Source organism: Notothenia coriiceps, unplaced genomic scaffold, assembly GCF_000735185.1.
Source record: "Notothenia coriiceps isolate Sejong01 unplaced genomic scaffold, NC01 NC01_scaffold00037246, whole genome shotgun sequence".
Taxonomy (NCBI): Eukaryota; Metazoa; Chordata; class Actinopteri; order Perciformes; family Nototheniidae; genus Notothenia; species Notothenia coriiceps.
Genome location: NW_011369947.1, coordinates 20,255,296 through 20,272,479, shown reverse-complemented (window position 1 = coordinate 20,272,479; position 17,184 = coordinate 20,255,296). Strand labels below are relative to the sequence as shown.

The 17,184-nt window shown below is 38.5% G+C and overlaps 2 protein-coding genes across 4 annotated transcripts in view; both read right to left on the bottom strand.

Annotated features, from left to right (window-relative positions):
- nsg2 (neuronal vesicle trafficking associated 2) overlaps positions 1-9,658 on the bottom strand; it is a 31,041-nt gene extending 21,383 nt beyond the window's left edge. The window contains exons 1-3 of the mRNA XM_010795184.1: positions 9,375-9,658; positions 8,871-9,046; positions 19-129 (exon numbers count right to left, since the gene is read on the bottom strand). Coding sequence (XP_010793486.1) covers positions 19-129; positions 8,871-8,999 — 240 coding nt within the window. The 5' untranslated portion in view covers positions 9,000-9,046; positions 9,375-9,658. The remainder of the gene's footprint in view (positions 1-18; positions 130-8,870; positions 9,047-9,374) is intronic.
- Positions 1-17,184, bottom strand: part of gtpbp3 (GTP binding protein 3, mitochondrial) — a 633,967-nt gene that overhangs the window by 455,227 nt on the left and 161,556 nt on the right. The gene's annotated exons all lie outside the window — the stretch shown is intronic.

Sequence of the window (17,184 nt, the reverse complement as noted above, 5' to 3'; positions counted from 1 at the left end):
AAACTCATTCCTTCTTACCTTGAGTCTCTCAGACACCCCGTCAGTGAAGCTGATGGTGAACTCCTCCACCTTGGGAACCTTCAGCCTCTTCTTCTCTGTCTGGTACTCCGTCCGAGTTTTCACCACCACCTGCAGGATGGAGAGAAAGCAGTTTAATACTCAGAGATGCTTAAGGTAATATATGGGAGATGCATGGTATTGTAGCAGGAAATGGTTGAGTCATATTTGTAAAAGTCAGACAAAGGTCTTACTGTAATGCACTGAGACAAAATGACAAGGTGCAAGGAGGCAGAACAAAATCAGATGTGTGTTTTCTAGAGTTTACTAGAGGCAAAGTCTGCATGTCTTCTGAGGGATTGGGCTATACATCTTGGAGATATACTTATTAGATGCATTAGTTTTTATATTACCAGTATCCCATTGTGTACTGTTTATATATGAAATAAAAATGGGTTTACTGCTTCCTCTATAAACTGGATGTGCATAAGGGATAGATATAATAGTGAAAAGCACATCAGGAGGGCAGACATCCCTCCACAGTGCATACTCTCATGAAGCTGAAATGACTTTAAAAAAGTAATTTGAAAAACAGAGGTTGAGATGAGTTCACAGCTCAATAAACAGAGGTGTAAGTTAGGATTGAAGGGGTGGGTGAAAGCGTAGGTTGCTAGATCTGGAAACACATTAAAGAATACACAAAAACAACACATCTAATATACAATATCGGTGTAGGATATTTGAATAGCAGTGAATGTTTTTATTTTGGCGTAGGATCAAACCCAACACAGCTAGAAAAGCACACAGTGAACACACAGGCATGCCAGGCATCTGTTGGAGCTCTGCTGGATGTTAATAAGTTCTGGTGCCCAGAATTTAAGACCCTGATAATCCAAAGGGAAAACATTGTGCTTTTTGTAGGCAGCTACATGTAAAAAAAAAAGGGCAGCACAACCCTGCCCCAATACTGTCAGTCTAAAACTCCTCAAGCAAACCTGTTCAGAGGGAAGAGAGGGGCACGGGGAAAAGAGACGGAGAGAGGTCTGAAACTTTCAGATTTGTCTATTTTTATTTTTGTGAAAGGTATTTGTACAAAATCAGTGGGTGCGGTAAAAATGGATGGGACTTTTCCAGCATTCTTGTTTTTTGCCTAAAACCTTAGTTCCTTTCCAAGTGACAAAGTGTTCTTTTGCCGATAGAATTAGGACTATGTGGATAGTTAGATCGGCAAAACGTTTTTATTTTACCACAGGAGATCACTGTGTGTTCCCCCATTTCAACAGGGAGTTTAGGTTATGATTCATTGTTGTATTGTCTTTATCAGCAATTAACTTGATTTGTAATTGTGATCATTAACAATGGGAATAATGTTAAAATCTATTTAGTTATGATAAACCTGGGTCTTATTTTTTAGCCATCAGTCCAAAACATAAGGTGGACACTATGCATGAATTCATATCATTTCACCTGAATAATCTATTTAAGTATTTGCTTGAGCGCTTTTTCCTCAAATGTTTTTTTCTAATTCTGAACAAATCAGTCAAATGTGTATAAACCTAAAACTATGCATCATTTGTAGTTTTGTGGTTTTAAGTCCTACATGAACCTAGAAAGTACTTAAAAAGCATTACACACCACAATGATTCACTCACTTCAACAAAAAAGTGAATGAATAATATTCCCTTCAACTTCGACTTATAGAAATCCAAATTTCTATTTCATAAAGGCTTTGACTGAACGAAATAATCGCTTTTAGCAGGTTGCGCCTCATCACTGTTACTTTTTAAGAAGGGAAAGTGCCCCTACTGTGTTGTGCATTCACTTTTTATTAATGTGCACACATGGACTTGGCAGATAGAGAGAAGGTGAACAAATGACGAGGCGGGGGAGAGGTGGAGGAAGGGATGGAGGACAATGTGTCGGTGTCCTTCTGGCTAATTGCACAGCTTCTGAGCGGCTCCTTCACTTTGAGGCAGCGCCAGAAACTGCTGTGCTCACATACTGGCTCCACTATCTGAATAACAAAGATGTCAGTTGGCCGTAGGAAGCCCTTATCGAAGAGTTGAAGGCCGCAGGAGGGGCACTGAAAACATCGCATTTGATTGGACCCCTGAGGCTCCGCAGCCGCGTGGCCTTCAGTGCATCAACAGCAGACTTCACTGTCCTAACTAATGTCTCCATTTTCCCTCAACTTTGTCTTTCTTTCCTACTCATCTCACAATAACATGTTCAGAGCCCCAAGGTTCAAACACAGCGGGGCTTCATGTTGCTTCATTAATCTCGCTCCTCCTGTACCTCTCGCTCCTTTATTTCACATTACCGAATGACGTGCCTATAAATCACGGTTTCCTCACTTACACAGACCTTTAGCAATCAGCTGGAAAATATACTGAACAAAGTGTCACCTTCTGGGCTATTAAATATTGTTAAACAAAGCTTGATGTAAAAAAAATACATAATATGAATGATGCAGTCACGAACAGTAATGATAGGATGAAGGGAAATCTAATTACAACTTGCTCACTTATTATTCCACGGAGGTAGCAGCTCATATTTCACTTGAGAATTTGACCATTTGCATTCCCGTAGTCATGTGTTGTTCATTTTTTAGCAATTGGTTTTATGGACGGAAATGTTGGTCAGTCGGATGAACTACCTTATTACGTTTTCGGTGGATTATCATGAAATGTTGTACAGACATTCCCACGAGATTCTCCAGGAACCATATTTAGTGATCCCCTTGCTATAATAATTATGTATTCATAGCACTTTCTTGTTAGGGCGAGCTTATTTAATATCTGCCATGAGAAAAGAGCAAAGGCTTTTTCTTTTATTGTGTTTGATCCCTCACTGTAAAGAACGGTACCTGCTGGAAGTCTAATTGTGAATGCAGAGGTTTATAACAACTAGCTGCTCTCCATAAACAAGTACCTCATTATTCTAAGAAGTGTACCCATTTCCTTCAACCTTGTTAGCCCAAAATAAATTGCTCTACCAAAGTGTCTGTGCGTGTCCCTGTTGGCAAAGTAATTTTCCCAAAGGGGCTTTGAAATACAACATAATGTAAGTAATGAATGTCAGGGTTGTTTACAACATTTTACCCTAACAGTTTGGTTCCCCTGTACTAAGAGTATCATTTATTTCTCTTTAGCGATCACCTGACTTTCATCTCAACTTTTATCCTTCTTACACTTTCTTTTTTTCTTTAGAGGAAGCCTAAAAGCCTCACCATATGCATCAAACCTCTAGACTCACTGTGCATTTTAATTATGTTGATAGCCCTGACAGGAAGGTAAATGAATCCAGCACAGTAGAGAAGCACAGCCTCTGCTTTGAGATTCTTTGAAAATCTATTTACAGATATTCAATTAGTCATGTATATTAAATGTCTTGATTCACTGTGACATTGTTATTATCTCCGTGACAGACATGAAGTCACTTTTAGATCTGAAGGCTGTAAGATTTCCAATTCATGTCTGTTTTGTTGAAATAACTTGTGCCACACAGGATGTTTCTCAAGCCAACAGAACGTAATGTTTATTTAAAAAAGCACTTCAGGGCTTTTAAAGTTTTCCTTTTTTCATATCTGAGTGAATAATCGGAAGAGTAAATAAGACATGAATACAGAGGGAGAAGAAGATTTCAGAAAAGGCAGTTTTAACTTTAAAAACTTAGCCAGCTCTCTCTTTCTCTTTCCAATCATAAGTTTTTTTAGATTTATATTCCCTCTGGTAGAGCTGTCGAAACCTATCTTTTCTCCCTGTCTTCCCAAGTATGTTATTCTTCAGATTTGTTATCGCTATGATTGCCGCTTTATTTTATATTCCCCAAGGACTAAGCTGCGGAAGAGATGGCAAAGTGTTGATGTTAAAGGCTGCAGACATTGTCTTTAAGGTGTTTGGTTTATCTTTGTGAATAAAACAGTGAATGACATTCATACAGAAAGCAGGAGGGAGTTACCCTTCTTGGGGTAAACCATTAGCTCTGACAGGATGTAAGTGATAATATAATCACAGGTGAGACATGTTTAATCAACTCTTCTTTTAGAGTTAAAATAAGACACCCCTACAGTCAGAAAAGTGATTCTGAAATAAGATATGCATACTTTGGAATCCTGTTCTTACATTGTTAAAGGGGACCTATCATGCAAAATGCACTTTTGTACGCCTTTTATACATGAATATGTGTCCCCGGTGTGTCAGGGAACTCACAAAGTGTCCGAAAACACAACCCTCTCTCTTTTCCTCCATACCCAAATCTCTAAACACGGGGTTGCAACGGATCTGATACAGATTGATACAGATTTGAAAATAGTCTGACGTCAGTGACGAGGAGCTCCGCCTATATGGGCAACTCTCCACCAATCAGGGGAATGAGAGGTTGCCGTGGCATGGTAACAGCATGGTAACATGACGCTCGTAACTCGGCCCCCTCCTTTGCAGGGGGGCGTGGTCAGCTGCAGCGCATGCAAAGACAGGGTGGAGGAGAGGAAAATAGAGCAAAATGAGGCATGGCTCAAATGCATGATCTGTTTGGTATTTTGAAAAAACAAAGGTATAAATATACCTTATATACTGTAGGTTTGGCCCTACAATATATTATTAAAATATAGCATGATAGGTCTCCTTTAAGTTTTTCCAAACACCTATACTTACAAAAACAATTTCAGAGGATGTCATTTCCTATTTTTCCGATAACATCGAGTTAATCATACCTGATACACTCTGTCAACATGCTATGTCCTTTTTTAAGGCTGAAATAAGTGTTTCTTACCACTCAGGGACATCACAAACAAGCGTTTCAGACAAATTTGACATCCTTAAAAATGATAGCAAGCGCATTAGGCGCTAATTTACACATCCAGAGGATACAGAACGGAGCAATTGGCAGATGCCAAAAGGCTCAGTAGAGCTAAGGAGAACTGCTGAGATAATTGCAGATATCATTTTCTGTGGGTTTGTAACTACAAGCCTCACTTTCCACAGGAATTTGGGCTGATTGAAGCTTTCATCTTCGGTCTAGGATATTTTGTTGCAAAGTTTTAACTTTTTCCAGACATTTCCTAGACCAATTAATTGGCAGCTGATGATTTCATTTGGGTTTAATCAGAGCTATAGGGTATATTATATAGTGTAATGTAGGTAATGGTTACAATCCAAACTTGTATGCATCTAAAAGCTGAAGCTAACTGGCTCTTGTTGAGTCATTATACATGTTATTACCTTCACCGCTACTCTCACAGCCTGTGCACAGCCAGCAAGATACATTTCAAAATAGGCTTTATATAATTTGTGATAATTGTTCAAATAAACTTGGATGCTAGTAACAAGGCTTCACGTCATAACAGCACATAAAAAAGCAATTTATTACTGACCTATTGCTGGGTATTCCTGCTCTAAGGTATTCCTCTCTAATTCATGAAGCTTATAAACACAGTCGCACACAATAAATGAGATTTAAAAGCTCAAAATAAGTAAGGAGAGGAGGATGTTATGTAAAGGGGACATTTTGGACAAGAAAAGAGAATGGTTATGAAATCTGTCATATGCTTTGAAGCAGATACCTGAGCGTTGTTCTCAGAGGAACAACATACTGAAAGGAAAGATGTTTTTCAGTGTGTGAGTCTCTTCCCCTGCCTCTGGTTGTTTTTCCTTTTCTTTTCAAACAAGCAATCCAATCAAGATATTGGTGACCCAGCGATGGCTGTGAGAGGTACCTGCCCCGATTGAATCAAATCGAATGCCTCCCTAATGCCTCAGTCTCTGCAGGGCCACAGCAGCATTGTTATGTCTGGATGTGTGTGTCCATACGTGTATGAACTTTGCTGTAACTGCGCCCCCCCTCCCCCGCCCCTGCAAATATCCGCTTGTACCCTAGTCTGACAGGTCACGCAGTCATCAGGCAGGATCAGGGTGAAAACAGCTGGGGTCGTATTTATAAAGCTGCTGATCTGGGGTTCTTGTTCGGTCACATGACTCAATAAATCTCGCTTTAGCTTTTACGTACAGCGGGAACAAAACTGGCCACAGATCAGATTCTGAAAGGCTGATAAAAGCTGATTAACAATGAACTCCTTCTGGGCTGGGTGGTTGGCAAAAACAACAACCTTAAATTCAGCGAGATTAAAGAGATTTCAAAGACATTACTGGTGCACCATATTTTTAGGTTTAGAGATAGTAATGCACACAAAGCCTACAGCGCGGCCATTGTCCTTAAAGCGGCTATAATCAATATTTTATTAAAATAAACACTGTGTGAAAGGAGTTGCTCGTAATGTTGAACATACAGATAATTATCAAACAAACAAAAGTCTTCCCTCAGCTTTATGGAGCTTTAGAGTGAGTTAAAGCTCATTGTTTCGCCGTCTGAACCAGACCTAGACTATTTTGGTGCACTTTCACAACATAGCATCTATTTCAGTTGAAAAAGGCAAGTGTTTCTTTCCTGGGAACGAGCAAATCTGAGGTTTTATTTTTGCTCTGGCTGATGTGTCTTGTCCCCCTACGCTTTGGACAGATAACCAGCAGTGTTTGAAAAGGGAGACCATGAAAAGGAGCACAGTTTAGGCATTTTCAAAAACATCCAAAAATGCGCTGTTGGATACATTCAAAATCAGTTTAGTTTAAGGATTTAACCCTGCAAAGTAATACTGAAAACAGGCATCAGAAACATTGCTATGTTGTATTTTAAAAGCAGAGAAGACTGTGCTCATACACATACACAGTGACAAAATACAGAGAGCCGAATACTAATTAAATGAACTGTGATAGCCATCATCAACACCTCCCACGCTCTGAGGTCTAATTACAGTTTCCATTATATATTCGTTTGGCCTCTGTAGCGTTCATGCATCCCTTGTCAAGAAGACAAATTATTACACTTACACCTGGAGAGAAATTCTGAGAATTAACAGCAAATTGAGCCTTACTTCTGCAACAGCATATCGTGTAAACATGGATGGACCCATCTGCCCTTTCATAATGTTTTATAAAAAGGAACGAGCATTTATTTTTGCTTGATATCTGTAATAGTTGGCAACTTCAACTAGGAGCAGCTGAACTGACAATTTATTGGTCCATTTTCTGTCAGCGACGTGTATCGAGGAGCAACAAGCAACAGTAATTTATGTCTGCGTCTCTGAGGGATGTAACAGTTCACTGATAGTCAACAAAAACAACAAGCTTTCTTCCCTGACCTCTTTTCCTTTCATATGTCACCGGCAATAACTCGCTGGTATATCCCAGGACCGGATCCTCCACCCAGCTTATTAACTCTATGTCTCTACCTGTTCAGGAAATCACTCAAATACATTCAGTCACACGTACAGTAACATGAAAATGTGTGTGTGCGCATGTTTGCAAGTCTAGTGAGGCTGATTTAATCAGTGCAAAGTGTCTGACAGCTCTGTGGATGTCATGTCGCAGACTGCTGGCTGCTGACAGAAACAACTTGTCACTCACACAGTCACATGTCACATGAATGTAGTGTACACAAAGAAGAAGGTGTGTGTGTGTGTGTGTGTGTGTGTGTGTGTGTGTGTGTGTGTGTGTGTGTGTGTGTGTGTGTGTGTGTGTGTGTGTGTGTGTGTGTGTGTGTGTGTGTGTGTGTGTGTGTGTGTGTGTGTGTTGTGTGTGTGTGTAAGGGAATGCAGTGAATGACAAGTCAATTAACATGTCTATGAAATGGAAAGAGATTTTCCCTGCCTCAGAAGAATACACAATTAAGGTTCAGGCTGTACCATTTTTTGGGGGATTATGATCATTTCTGTATATAAATGTAAAAAGAAAAGAAAGCTCCTCAAATGGAGGGTTGGGTTTCACCCCAAGTGCAGCACCCTGAGCTTATACACTACGGAGGGTGGTAAGGGACTAATGAACATCAGGGACACTACCCAGGATGAAACATCACAGATCCAGGGTTACATCAGGAAGATGGCCACATGTAATGATATGAATGGAAAGAGGCAGGGGGGAGGAGGAGCCATCATGGAAAGACAAGCCCCTCCAATGCATGTACCACAAAGTACAAAAAGAAGAAGTGGCTCATATCGAGAAATCAAAGGGCTAACCAAGTGGAAGTAAATCAAGTAGCTAATTACTGTTTAAAACGGAATTGATTGGCCTATCATACCCCAGTCCGAAGCTCTGTATTGATTTGAATAATGATGTATGTCAATAATCCTTCTGATACCTAATAAGGTGCGTCGACTGTTGCAATGATAATATAATAAATTGTGTAATTTCACCTTGAAGCTCTACAATAAGTCATTGATTGGCGGGTTAGAGAGATGGATTCATACAGCTGTGAAATAAAATCATCACCCCATAACGGATCCAGACACTGTCACACAATGGATGCATAATAAACCTCTCATAAGAGCTCTGCTGATGTCTAATACCATTCATTTTCATAATGTGCATAATCAGTGCAGCTCTCTGTCTTGACCCGGAGAAACACCAATCAGGCTCTCCACGTTGCACTGCCACCATGGTAACTGGATTACGAAGGTGCGGTGCAGTTACTCTGGGATGTCAAGATGATAAATGACAGTCTGTCTGGCACTGAATCTGTCTCCTAATCTCAGCTGGAACACAAAGGACACTGCTGGGACGGCTGAGATGAATGAATTTGGGAATGAATAAAAGAGTGTGTGAGATGTGTGTGTGTGTGTGTGTGTGTGTGTGTTAGCAGGTGGGGGTATTAAGCTAAGAGGATTTAAGGACAGTGTAGGTCACCAGCATCTATTTCCTACACACACACACACACACACACACACACACACACACACACACACACACACACACACACACACACACACACACACACACACACACACACACACACACACACACAGTTGGGCTGGTGTCTCTCACCTTGTCAGGTGCTTGGCTCTGGAGGCTGCCCACGTCCAGAGGAGTGATGAGGGGCACATTTTGGAAGCCGTCCTCCACGCTCACAGGTTTGGCCCCTTTGTCTTGAAGATTACTCCCCAGTTTCACCATCTTTCACTGCCCTTAGTATATTCCCTTTATTTCCCTGAAGACAGCTCCTGAATAAGAGGTGGTGAGAAAGGATGGTTTTACCTTACATCCTCTCAGGTCAATGGCAGAAACAGGCTATATGATGGAGAAGACTCTAATACCTTAAATTACACAGTACGAATAAGTTAATGTTGTCAAGTGAGTTGAGAGGAATCGAAATACGATCAATGATGAGAGCAGCAAAACACCACAATAAAGAGCATGTTTTGTTTGCAATGAAAACGGACTATTTTTACCATGACCCATAAGGGAAAGAAACCACCACCTTTAGCACATTTTCCTTACCCCAACACGAAAACACAACAAAACTGTACACCACAAAAAAGCATTACTCACAGCTGATCGTCCTTGTCCGTGCGTCTCCTAGGTGCTGCGGCAGTGTCTGGACAGAGGCGGAGGGAGGAAGAGGAGCAGGTGAATCTGGAGGATGCGCTGCGGTGTCTCTGCTGCTGCGGGAAAACAACGCTGCGCCGCCGGATGAGAGACTGGATGTCTGGCGGCAGGTTTCCGAGCAGCAGGCAGCCCAACCCCCTAATCCAAACTCAGCCTCCTCTTCACCAAGCTGCTGCACCCAGTGCCGGAGCTGCCACTAGGGGGATCTTTCACCCTGTCAGGGGTCTCGTTTGTTTGATAAAGTGGAAGTCAAATGAATGCTGCATCTCAGGGTTTATCGCCAGAGCTGAGAAAGTGGATTTATATTTGCATAACACTTAAATATTTCGATAAAGGGGATTTTTCTTGACAACATATAAGATCTGTTGGAAATGTTATTTTGTTGTATATTGTTTAGACATTGATTAGACCGGTTTGATTTTGCACGTAGCCCAGCTCGTAATTTGATCTAAAAGAGCAGCTAACTCCCCCATTCATAAATTATGTTTTGTTTTCACACAATAAGGTTAGTCATTCTAAATGTGCCTCTCAACATCACTGAATTATGTCTCATTAATTATATGAAAAACCAACATCCTCACCTGTCAATTTTAAGGGAGAAATAACAAAATAAAAAAGTTATTTTCCACAGTACCTAAAGGCAGCAGAATTTTTTTTCCACTGAACCATTTTGGTCCTATGGCGCCATCTGCTGGTTACATGAGTGACACACAGACGCGAGGAGCTGTTAAAAAAAACGACATTAATAATCTGAATAACAATGAGTGAAATGCTTTAAAAGGTATATGCTGGGATGTGTTTGTAATTGTATGGTCAACAGATCTTCTTAAATCTTAAATAATGGTAGAAAATTCAACAAGGCATTTAAATGTAGAAATTGTGTTTTCTTTTATATAATAATTAACCAAGCAAGAATAATTTCATTTGTTTCATAAAAATATATTTTAATAGTCACAGTATGTATGTGATACATACGTAATAAAAACATGTAGTCATACTATAGGCTTCGATGTCATAATGTTCTTAATAATAGTGTATAAAAAGTCATAAAAAGTCATACTATAGTACAAAAAAAATGTCCTAATATGTGTAACATAAGAAAGTTTAAAGAAATATGAGTCAAAATATATTAAACCATAACATGTTTAATAATGTAGTACAGTGATACAAATGGCATAAAGAAACGTCATAGTTCAGTATGTCATTACATCATAACCAGGGTTATAGCTTGTTTGCCATTTTTGAAAAAACCTTTTTAGTTGGCAGTCTACGAAGCCTTTTGTAAAGTTTCACTCAGTGGACCATTAATACATTTTTTATTATTTGTAAGTGATAAATGATACATTTTGATATATTTGTATGGAATTTGAGACGCTATTCTAACGTTGAGGATCTTTTGATTTCATCCTGACTTGGGAAGGAATTTTGTTCGGCTCCGAGTGCTTTGAATTAATAACATGTAAAACAAACATTTAAGAAATGTTTTACCGATATTAAATCAGAGAGAATAGAATGCCATGAAACATAACATTCAAAATCCATAGTTTTCTATGTACTTTAATTGACATTAAGAAGTCATAGCATAGTATGCCATTAAAATATAATTAAGAAACTCATAGTATAGTATATAATACCTCAGAAAAAAAGTGTTTATTCTTTTTAAAAGGCATTAAAAATCAATTAAAACCCTTGTGGGCGCAAAGCAATATCACAAGCTGAACATCTCATTTTTGTTTGAAGTTATGGAGACAGTAGTTGTCACACTACTAATTTAACGACAACTACTGTCTTCATATTGCTGCAGTTATGACGAAGAGCACTCCAGGGTGGGGTCAGTACACAGAAACCTGACTGCTGGGTGTGGTCGGAGGAACGAGGCAGTGGAGCTCCACCTTTCAGTCGGTTTAAGAGTCACCAAGTGCTCATGCAAACAATAATAATATGACAGAACAAACCGTCCCTAAACAGAGAGATCGCACCTTATTAGATAGCAATTAGTGAGACTGTCCAATAACAGATTTAAATGTCCACACTTAACATAAAAAAGAACACCAAGCAAATCTTTTCATCACAGTTAAGATTTATTTCATTCAACATTTCACATTACAAATATTTAAAAATTATGCATACTGTTATAAATAGTTGGCTGCAAACAATTAAATAACATTAGATTTTTCTTTTTCGTTTCACTAGCACTTCTACAGACCAACTCCTAGAAATATGGACATATCCGTATTACATAACTTAATTAGAAAGGAAAATACAAAAATAGGAACTTATAAAGTGAAATGACAATAAAAATTAAGGTGATATCTTAAGTAAAAAATGCTATTAATAAATACAACAACCTTCCCATACACAGTTAAAAACTATTGAAATCTTGCCATTAAGTAACATCATTAACAGACAAATATTTAAATATTTATTTTCCTTCAGAAAATGTGAACCATATATTGTGGAGCACAATATAGCAATTAGTAAAAACTAGACACTTTAACATATTAAAAGCTTCACCTCAAAAATATAACAAAAATCTGATCAAAATTATAAAAATCAATTATACATTCCAATTAAAAATATACCAATAAACAGCTAAATACATTGTTGACCTAATAATTACAATGCAATCAATCACAGTAGCTTAAAATAAACAAAATAAGCAAATGAGCACAAAACCTTTAATGTTTTAAAAATAACTTCAATTATTTATATTAGTACAAATAGTTTGATTTCTTTTCTTTTTTACAAACACCAGCATGAAAAGGATTACAATAACAGTAGAAAATGACTGTGAAAAACATATTAACATCTTCTTTAATTAAATGTCTGCAATTAAAAATGGCATTAAAGAATTACATTGCAAAGAGTCTTTATCTGGAAAAAGGTTCAAAAGAAGTATTGCACATAACAACTTGAAGTTAACTTGCAACATTTACCACATTCAAGTCTTTAAGCTCCCCTTCCTCCAGATAGGTCTATATAATCACCTCGACAGACAGCGGGGATGAGTTCTCAAGTCTTTTTAAAACAGTGTTGTAAAAGGATGCTAAAGTCCTGCACTGCCAAATCGATTTATAGTTAAAGTTTCTGTCTTGTTTCTCGTCTTTTCTCTCTGTCGTGTGCATCCTGCAGAGGTCTGCGAATGGGGAAGCGAGGAGATCAACACGTGGCGTGGAGGGGAGAGGGGGTGAGGTGAGTGGGTTTGGGGTGTCCTTAACAACTGAATAGTTGAGAAACATTTGGTGCACACCACAACAGTTAATTTTTAATAGCTAATTCATGTACTTGTCATTTTCTCTTTTTTTTGTCATGCATGCTAAGGATTACAATAGGTGCTAGTTGGCAAGTTCAAGAATATATATATACTTTTTTTGAAATATTAAAATATCTAAACACCAAACATCCATTCTTGTGATACGAGACTCAGCGTTACGCCTGAACCAAATTTTGCATTCTCCTTATATTAAGTTATAGTCCATCTATGGAGAGGAAACCAAGACAGAAGTTACCATTGTCCAACTAGTATAGCCATGTTTAGAGACATTAACATCAATTTCAAATTACAACTTGTTTTTTTTGTTTTTTTTTTGTTATTCTCGCCATGCTGTTATTGACCAGATTGACTGGAAACATCTAATGTACGAAAAGCTAAGACCAAGAGAGCAATACTCTTTGGTCTCTCCTCTGCAGATGTGAAGTCGCACCAACACAAGTGCGCACTTAGTTGTAAAGTTTCCTCAGCACTGAAATGTATAAAAAGCATAATTGAAAATAATATATATTGAAATCACTCAACTTTTTTTCTTAAAATGAACATTTCCATATATGCAGATCTCTCAGTAACAAAAGTACAAAAGCTACCTTTCACAATGTGAAAAATTGAGGTATTGCAAAAAGGAGTTTCCCCATTTGTGAAAAATGTGCCTAAAATGACTGTTGGAAAAAGAAAAAATATTTAGAAAAGTAGTGCATAATAAATGTTTATATGTGCATGACAAAATAATTTAGCTAGAAAACACTGTACCAAAAATCAGCAGGCCATGTATAAAATAATCTTTTTTTTTCATCTCATTTAACAGCAAATTCTTCACAAAGTGTTTTAACTTCTAAAATGCTCACCCACCACACCCACAAAACAAATGACTAGGGTGCAAAACTGGTGCGACGACACCACGCCCATATGAGGAAAGGTTTCTCACTAGTGTGTATAATCGAGTTTCTGTACTAACTCCCTGACATATTTAAATGCTCGGCTAGCAGGTTACTGAGTGACTTAAAACGTCAAACAAAAGGTGCGGATTAGTTTGACTTTTGCTGTGTGAATGTGCACTTAATGTTAAACGTTCCGCGGACCTATTTGAGATAAAAAGAACTACCAGCGTGCACCTCCATTTTGAGCTATGGAGAACTTGTGTGTGTGTGTGTGTGTGTGTCTGCAAGCCCTATTGTTTTTCCACTGGTGTTCTAATGGGTTTTGACTGCACTGTCAAATATATATATATAAATATATCATGTTCAAGGCCAATCTTTGGTTTGCTGGGCTTGACAGTTAAGCAAAACTGGGTAGAAGTGACAGAATAATAAAAAGAATATGAAAAAAAACTTCCTTGAAGTAATGAGAAGGAACATAAGAATAAAAAAAACCTAAATAAGAAATGAGCTACAGTATGACCCACTACTGCACAGCCATCTTTGGTTCCCAAAAAGCCACTGGGTACAACCGACTGTTATCAAGAGCAAACTGCATGTGGGTCATAAGTGTGTAGTAGTAGAGCACACTGCAGAGACTATCTTCATTTATGCTTCAAAAACACTGGATGCTGAGTTGGATTAGCTTGGCAGGAGAAAAGACAGAGGGTTCGCCAAAAGGGCAGATCCCTCCATGACTCAAATGTGTGCTGACGATTGGGAAATCCGATAAACTTTAATTGCTTCTTGCATTAAATGTAGCTGACTCTCGGATGCGAAGTAGAACTTTTTCATTAAAGACTTGGGAGAATTGCACAAATGCATCGAAAAAAGACTAACAAAAGGACAGGCATTTTCCATTTGGTGGTAGCCCCGTAGAAACTGCAATAAAAAAGGTGGACTACTAGACCACCCTTCTCTCGAGGAGACACCTAAACCTCAGTCCTGAAAGATCTGGATCCAAACCCCCGCGGTGTTCGGACACTGAAAACAGGTTTTGATCCACGAACGAGGCCCTACACTCTGTTAGCTGCTAGCTTAGCAGGCAGACAGAGGGGGAGGGGGGCGGGGGCAAAAACCGTGAGGATCTCTATTCTCTTATAGCCTTCATGTACTACTACCTCGTAGACTCAACCCTCCGCGCTTACAAATTCCAAAATTTACACTGTTATACTGTACGATGACATCTGACTCTGTCACCTAGCCAACCTGGCTTGAATAAAAAAACATACTGCGATGGCGATGAAGCACATGTGGCAGTCAGCAATAACTGTGCCATGTCACATACACACATCTGCCTGTGCAATCACTTCCCTGTTCGAATTATACGTTCTAAGAAAGGAGAACTTACGGCGTGCAAGTTACAGTTCGAATGTAGAAAGAAATAGCAAGTGATAATGTATTTCTTCTCTGCTTTTTTATTTCCTTATGCTCCTAACCGGTATCGGGCCAACTCATTAGCATGCTGAGTTTGATCGGTAACTTAGTTTTTGACATGTCAAAATGGAGATCAAACCCAAATATGCGTTGCTAAAAATTTCCGTTGCAGGAATTCAAGATAACATCAAAATATTTGTGTGAAGTTGGAAATACATAAAAGAGACGAGGTTCAAACATCTTGTTGATATGGGAGGGAAAAGTAATCCATTTCAATTCGCCAGTGGCCCTCTCTTAGTTCTGCTCAAAGTTTCAATTCCACCATATGAGACTTTGGTTGATCTACTAAGTCTCGTATAACTGTGCTGCAAGCTCTATCCCAAATTGGAAAATAAAGTGACCAACTCCTTTCAGCGAACCACCTTTTCAATTCAAACATTTTCACTTGGAGCCTCTCGTTAATCGAGCACAGAGAACTTAAATCAACAACTTCGAAATAAAACTAAACACAATCAACTAATGCCGTGACAACATCACTTGCACTGCTACAAAAACAAGTCAATCAAAAGCTCAAATTAAAGTGTCTGTAACGTCTATATAGAGCGAACAAGTTCTTAAAAATTAAAATAAAAAATAACATCTGTTTAGAAAAAAATAAAAGTGCCAATTGCAATTAGAAGAGATACATATCACACTTGGAACATTTACCTTATGTTTATGTTGTTGTTTTTATTAAGGAAATTAAATACAGATAATATATTTAAAATATCAACGTACAAACGGTCCGATAAATTAAAAATTTAAATGTTGACAACATCTTTTTTCCTTGCTGGAACTATTTTGAGTTGATAATTCCAGTCTTTTTTTCTATCTTCAAAATTAGATAAATATAAAATATTAAACTTAAAAAAATGGAAAAAAACGTTCAGTGAATATTAGAGCGAAAAGGAACCAAGAACAGAAAAGTGCATTTATTTATACAATGATTGCGAAACTCCTGCACTACCTGCCCATCTGCTCCCTCTCTGCTTCCCCCGCTCAAGTATCCAGCGGAAGGACCGACTCTGGCATCGGAGAGGATGCGGTTCCCCCCTCCTGTCTACCAGGTGAGATTAGTGAAACTCTCCGTCACGGCGCGGATGTGGATGGACAATACCGCCCCAGCAGGTACTCGCAGGTAGTTGACTGCAGACAGGTGAACGTTTGGCGCAGAAAAGAACGGCGCAAACTTCCCGCGCCGCATGCGAGTTCCCTGGCAACTCAATCGCACAGCTGGGTTTACCCAGCTAACTATCCGGCTTCACTTCCACCCTGGTAGAAAGGGGGGAATCAGGTGGCGACATTAGCTCAGCTGTTGTTTCCTTTACAAACGTGTGTCTGCAATGCTGCGTTTTATCATCTGGTTATTACCATATGGTTGACTCAAACTTGCAAGGAAATATGGAAACAGATGGCCCCTGGAAAGTTCAATCTGAAAGCCGTATCTTTTTTATACTATGGTAAAAAAACTGATGCAAAGAGATCCTATTAACTCAGTAAATTGTTGTGTAATATAGTATTTAAGATTAGGTTTTTGTGTGCTGGCATTTTCATCTCGTCATACATGTTTGTGTCCATTCTCCCTGTGCATGTGTAGCCTCTACTGCAGGAAAATAAGAATATATAAAAAATGTGCATTAGATTTAAAAAAATATATATTTGTATTAGCTGCACATATTTTATTCAACAATTTTCATTTCAATCAATATTCAATTTAATATTTGGTATATTTTACTACGTATTTTTTTAATGTTATTATAGTGTTCTTAAAATGGTATTCTATCCGATGTTTATAATTACTCGTATTTATTTGTATGTATTTTTAAATGCACAGCTAGCCATAACACCAAGTCAAATTCCTCGTATGTGTTAACCTTACATTGCTAATCAATAACACTGATTCTGATCAAAACATTTCTTACGAAGACTGTATGTTCTTAAGACAGAGCATACACAGCCACATGTATTGATTCCTTCTTTAAATAATGAGCTTCTCACCAAATATACGAGGGCGACGTACAGCAGAGAACTTTAAGCTTGATTTTATTTTAATCATCAGGAATGAGTAGAAGATTACAAAGAGGGAACAGACCACAGGAGATGAATAAACACTTACCATGCGACTCAGAGCTCAAGAAAAAAAAAGAAT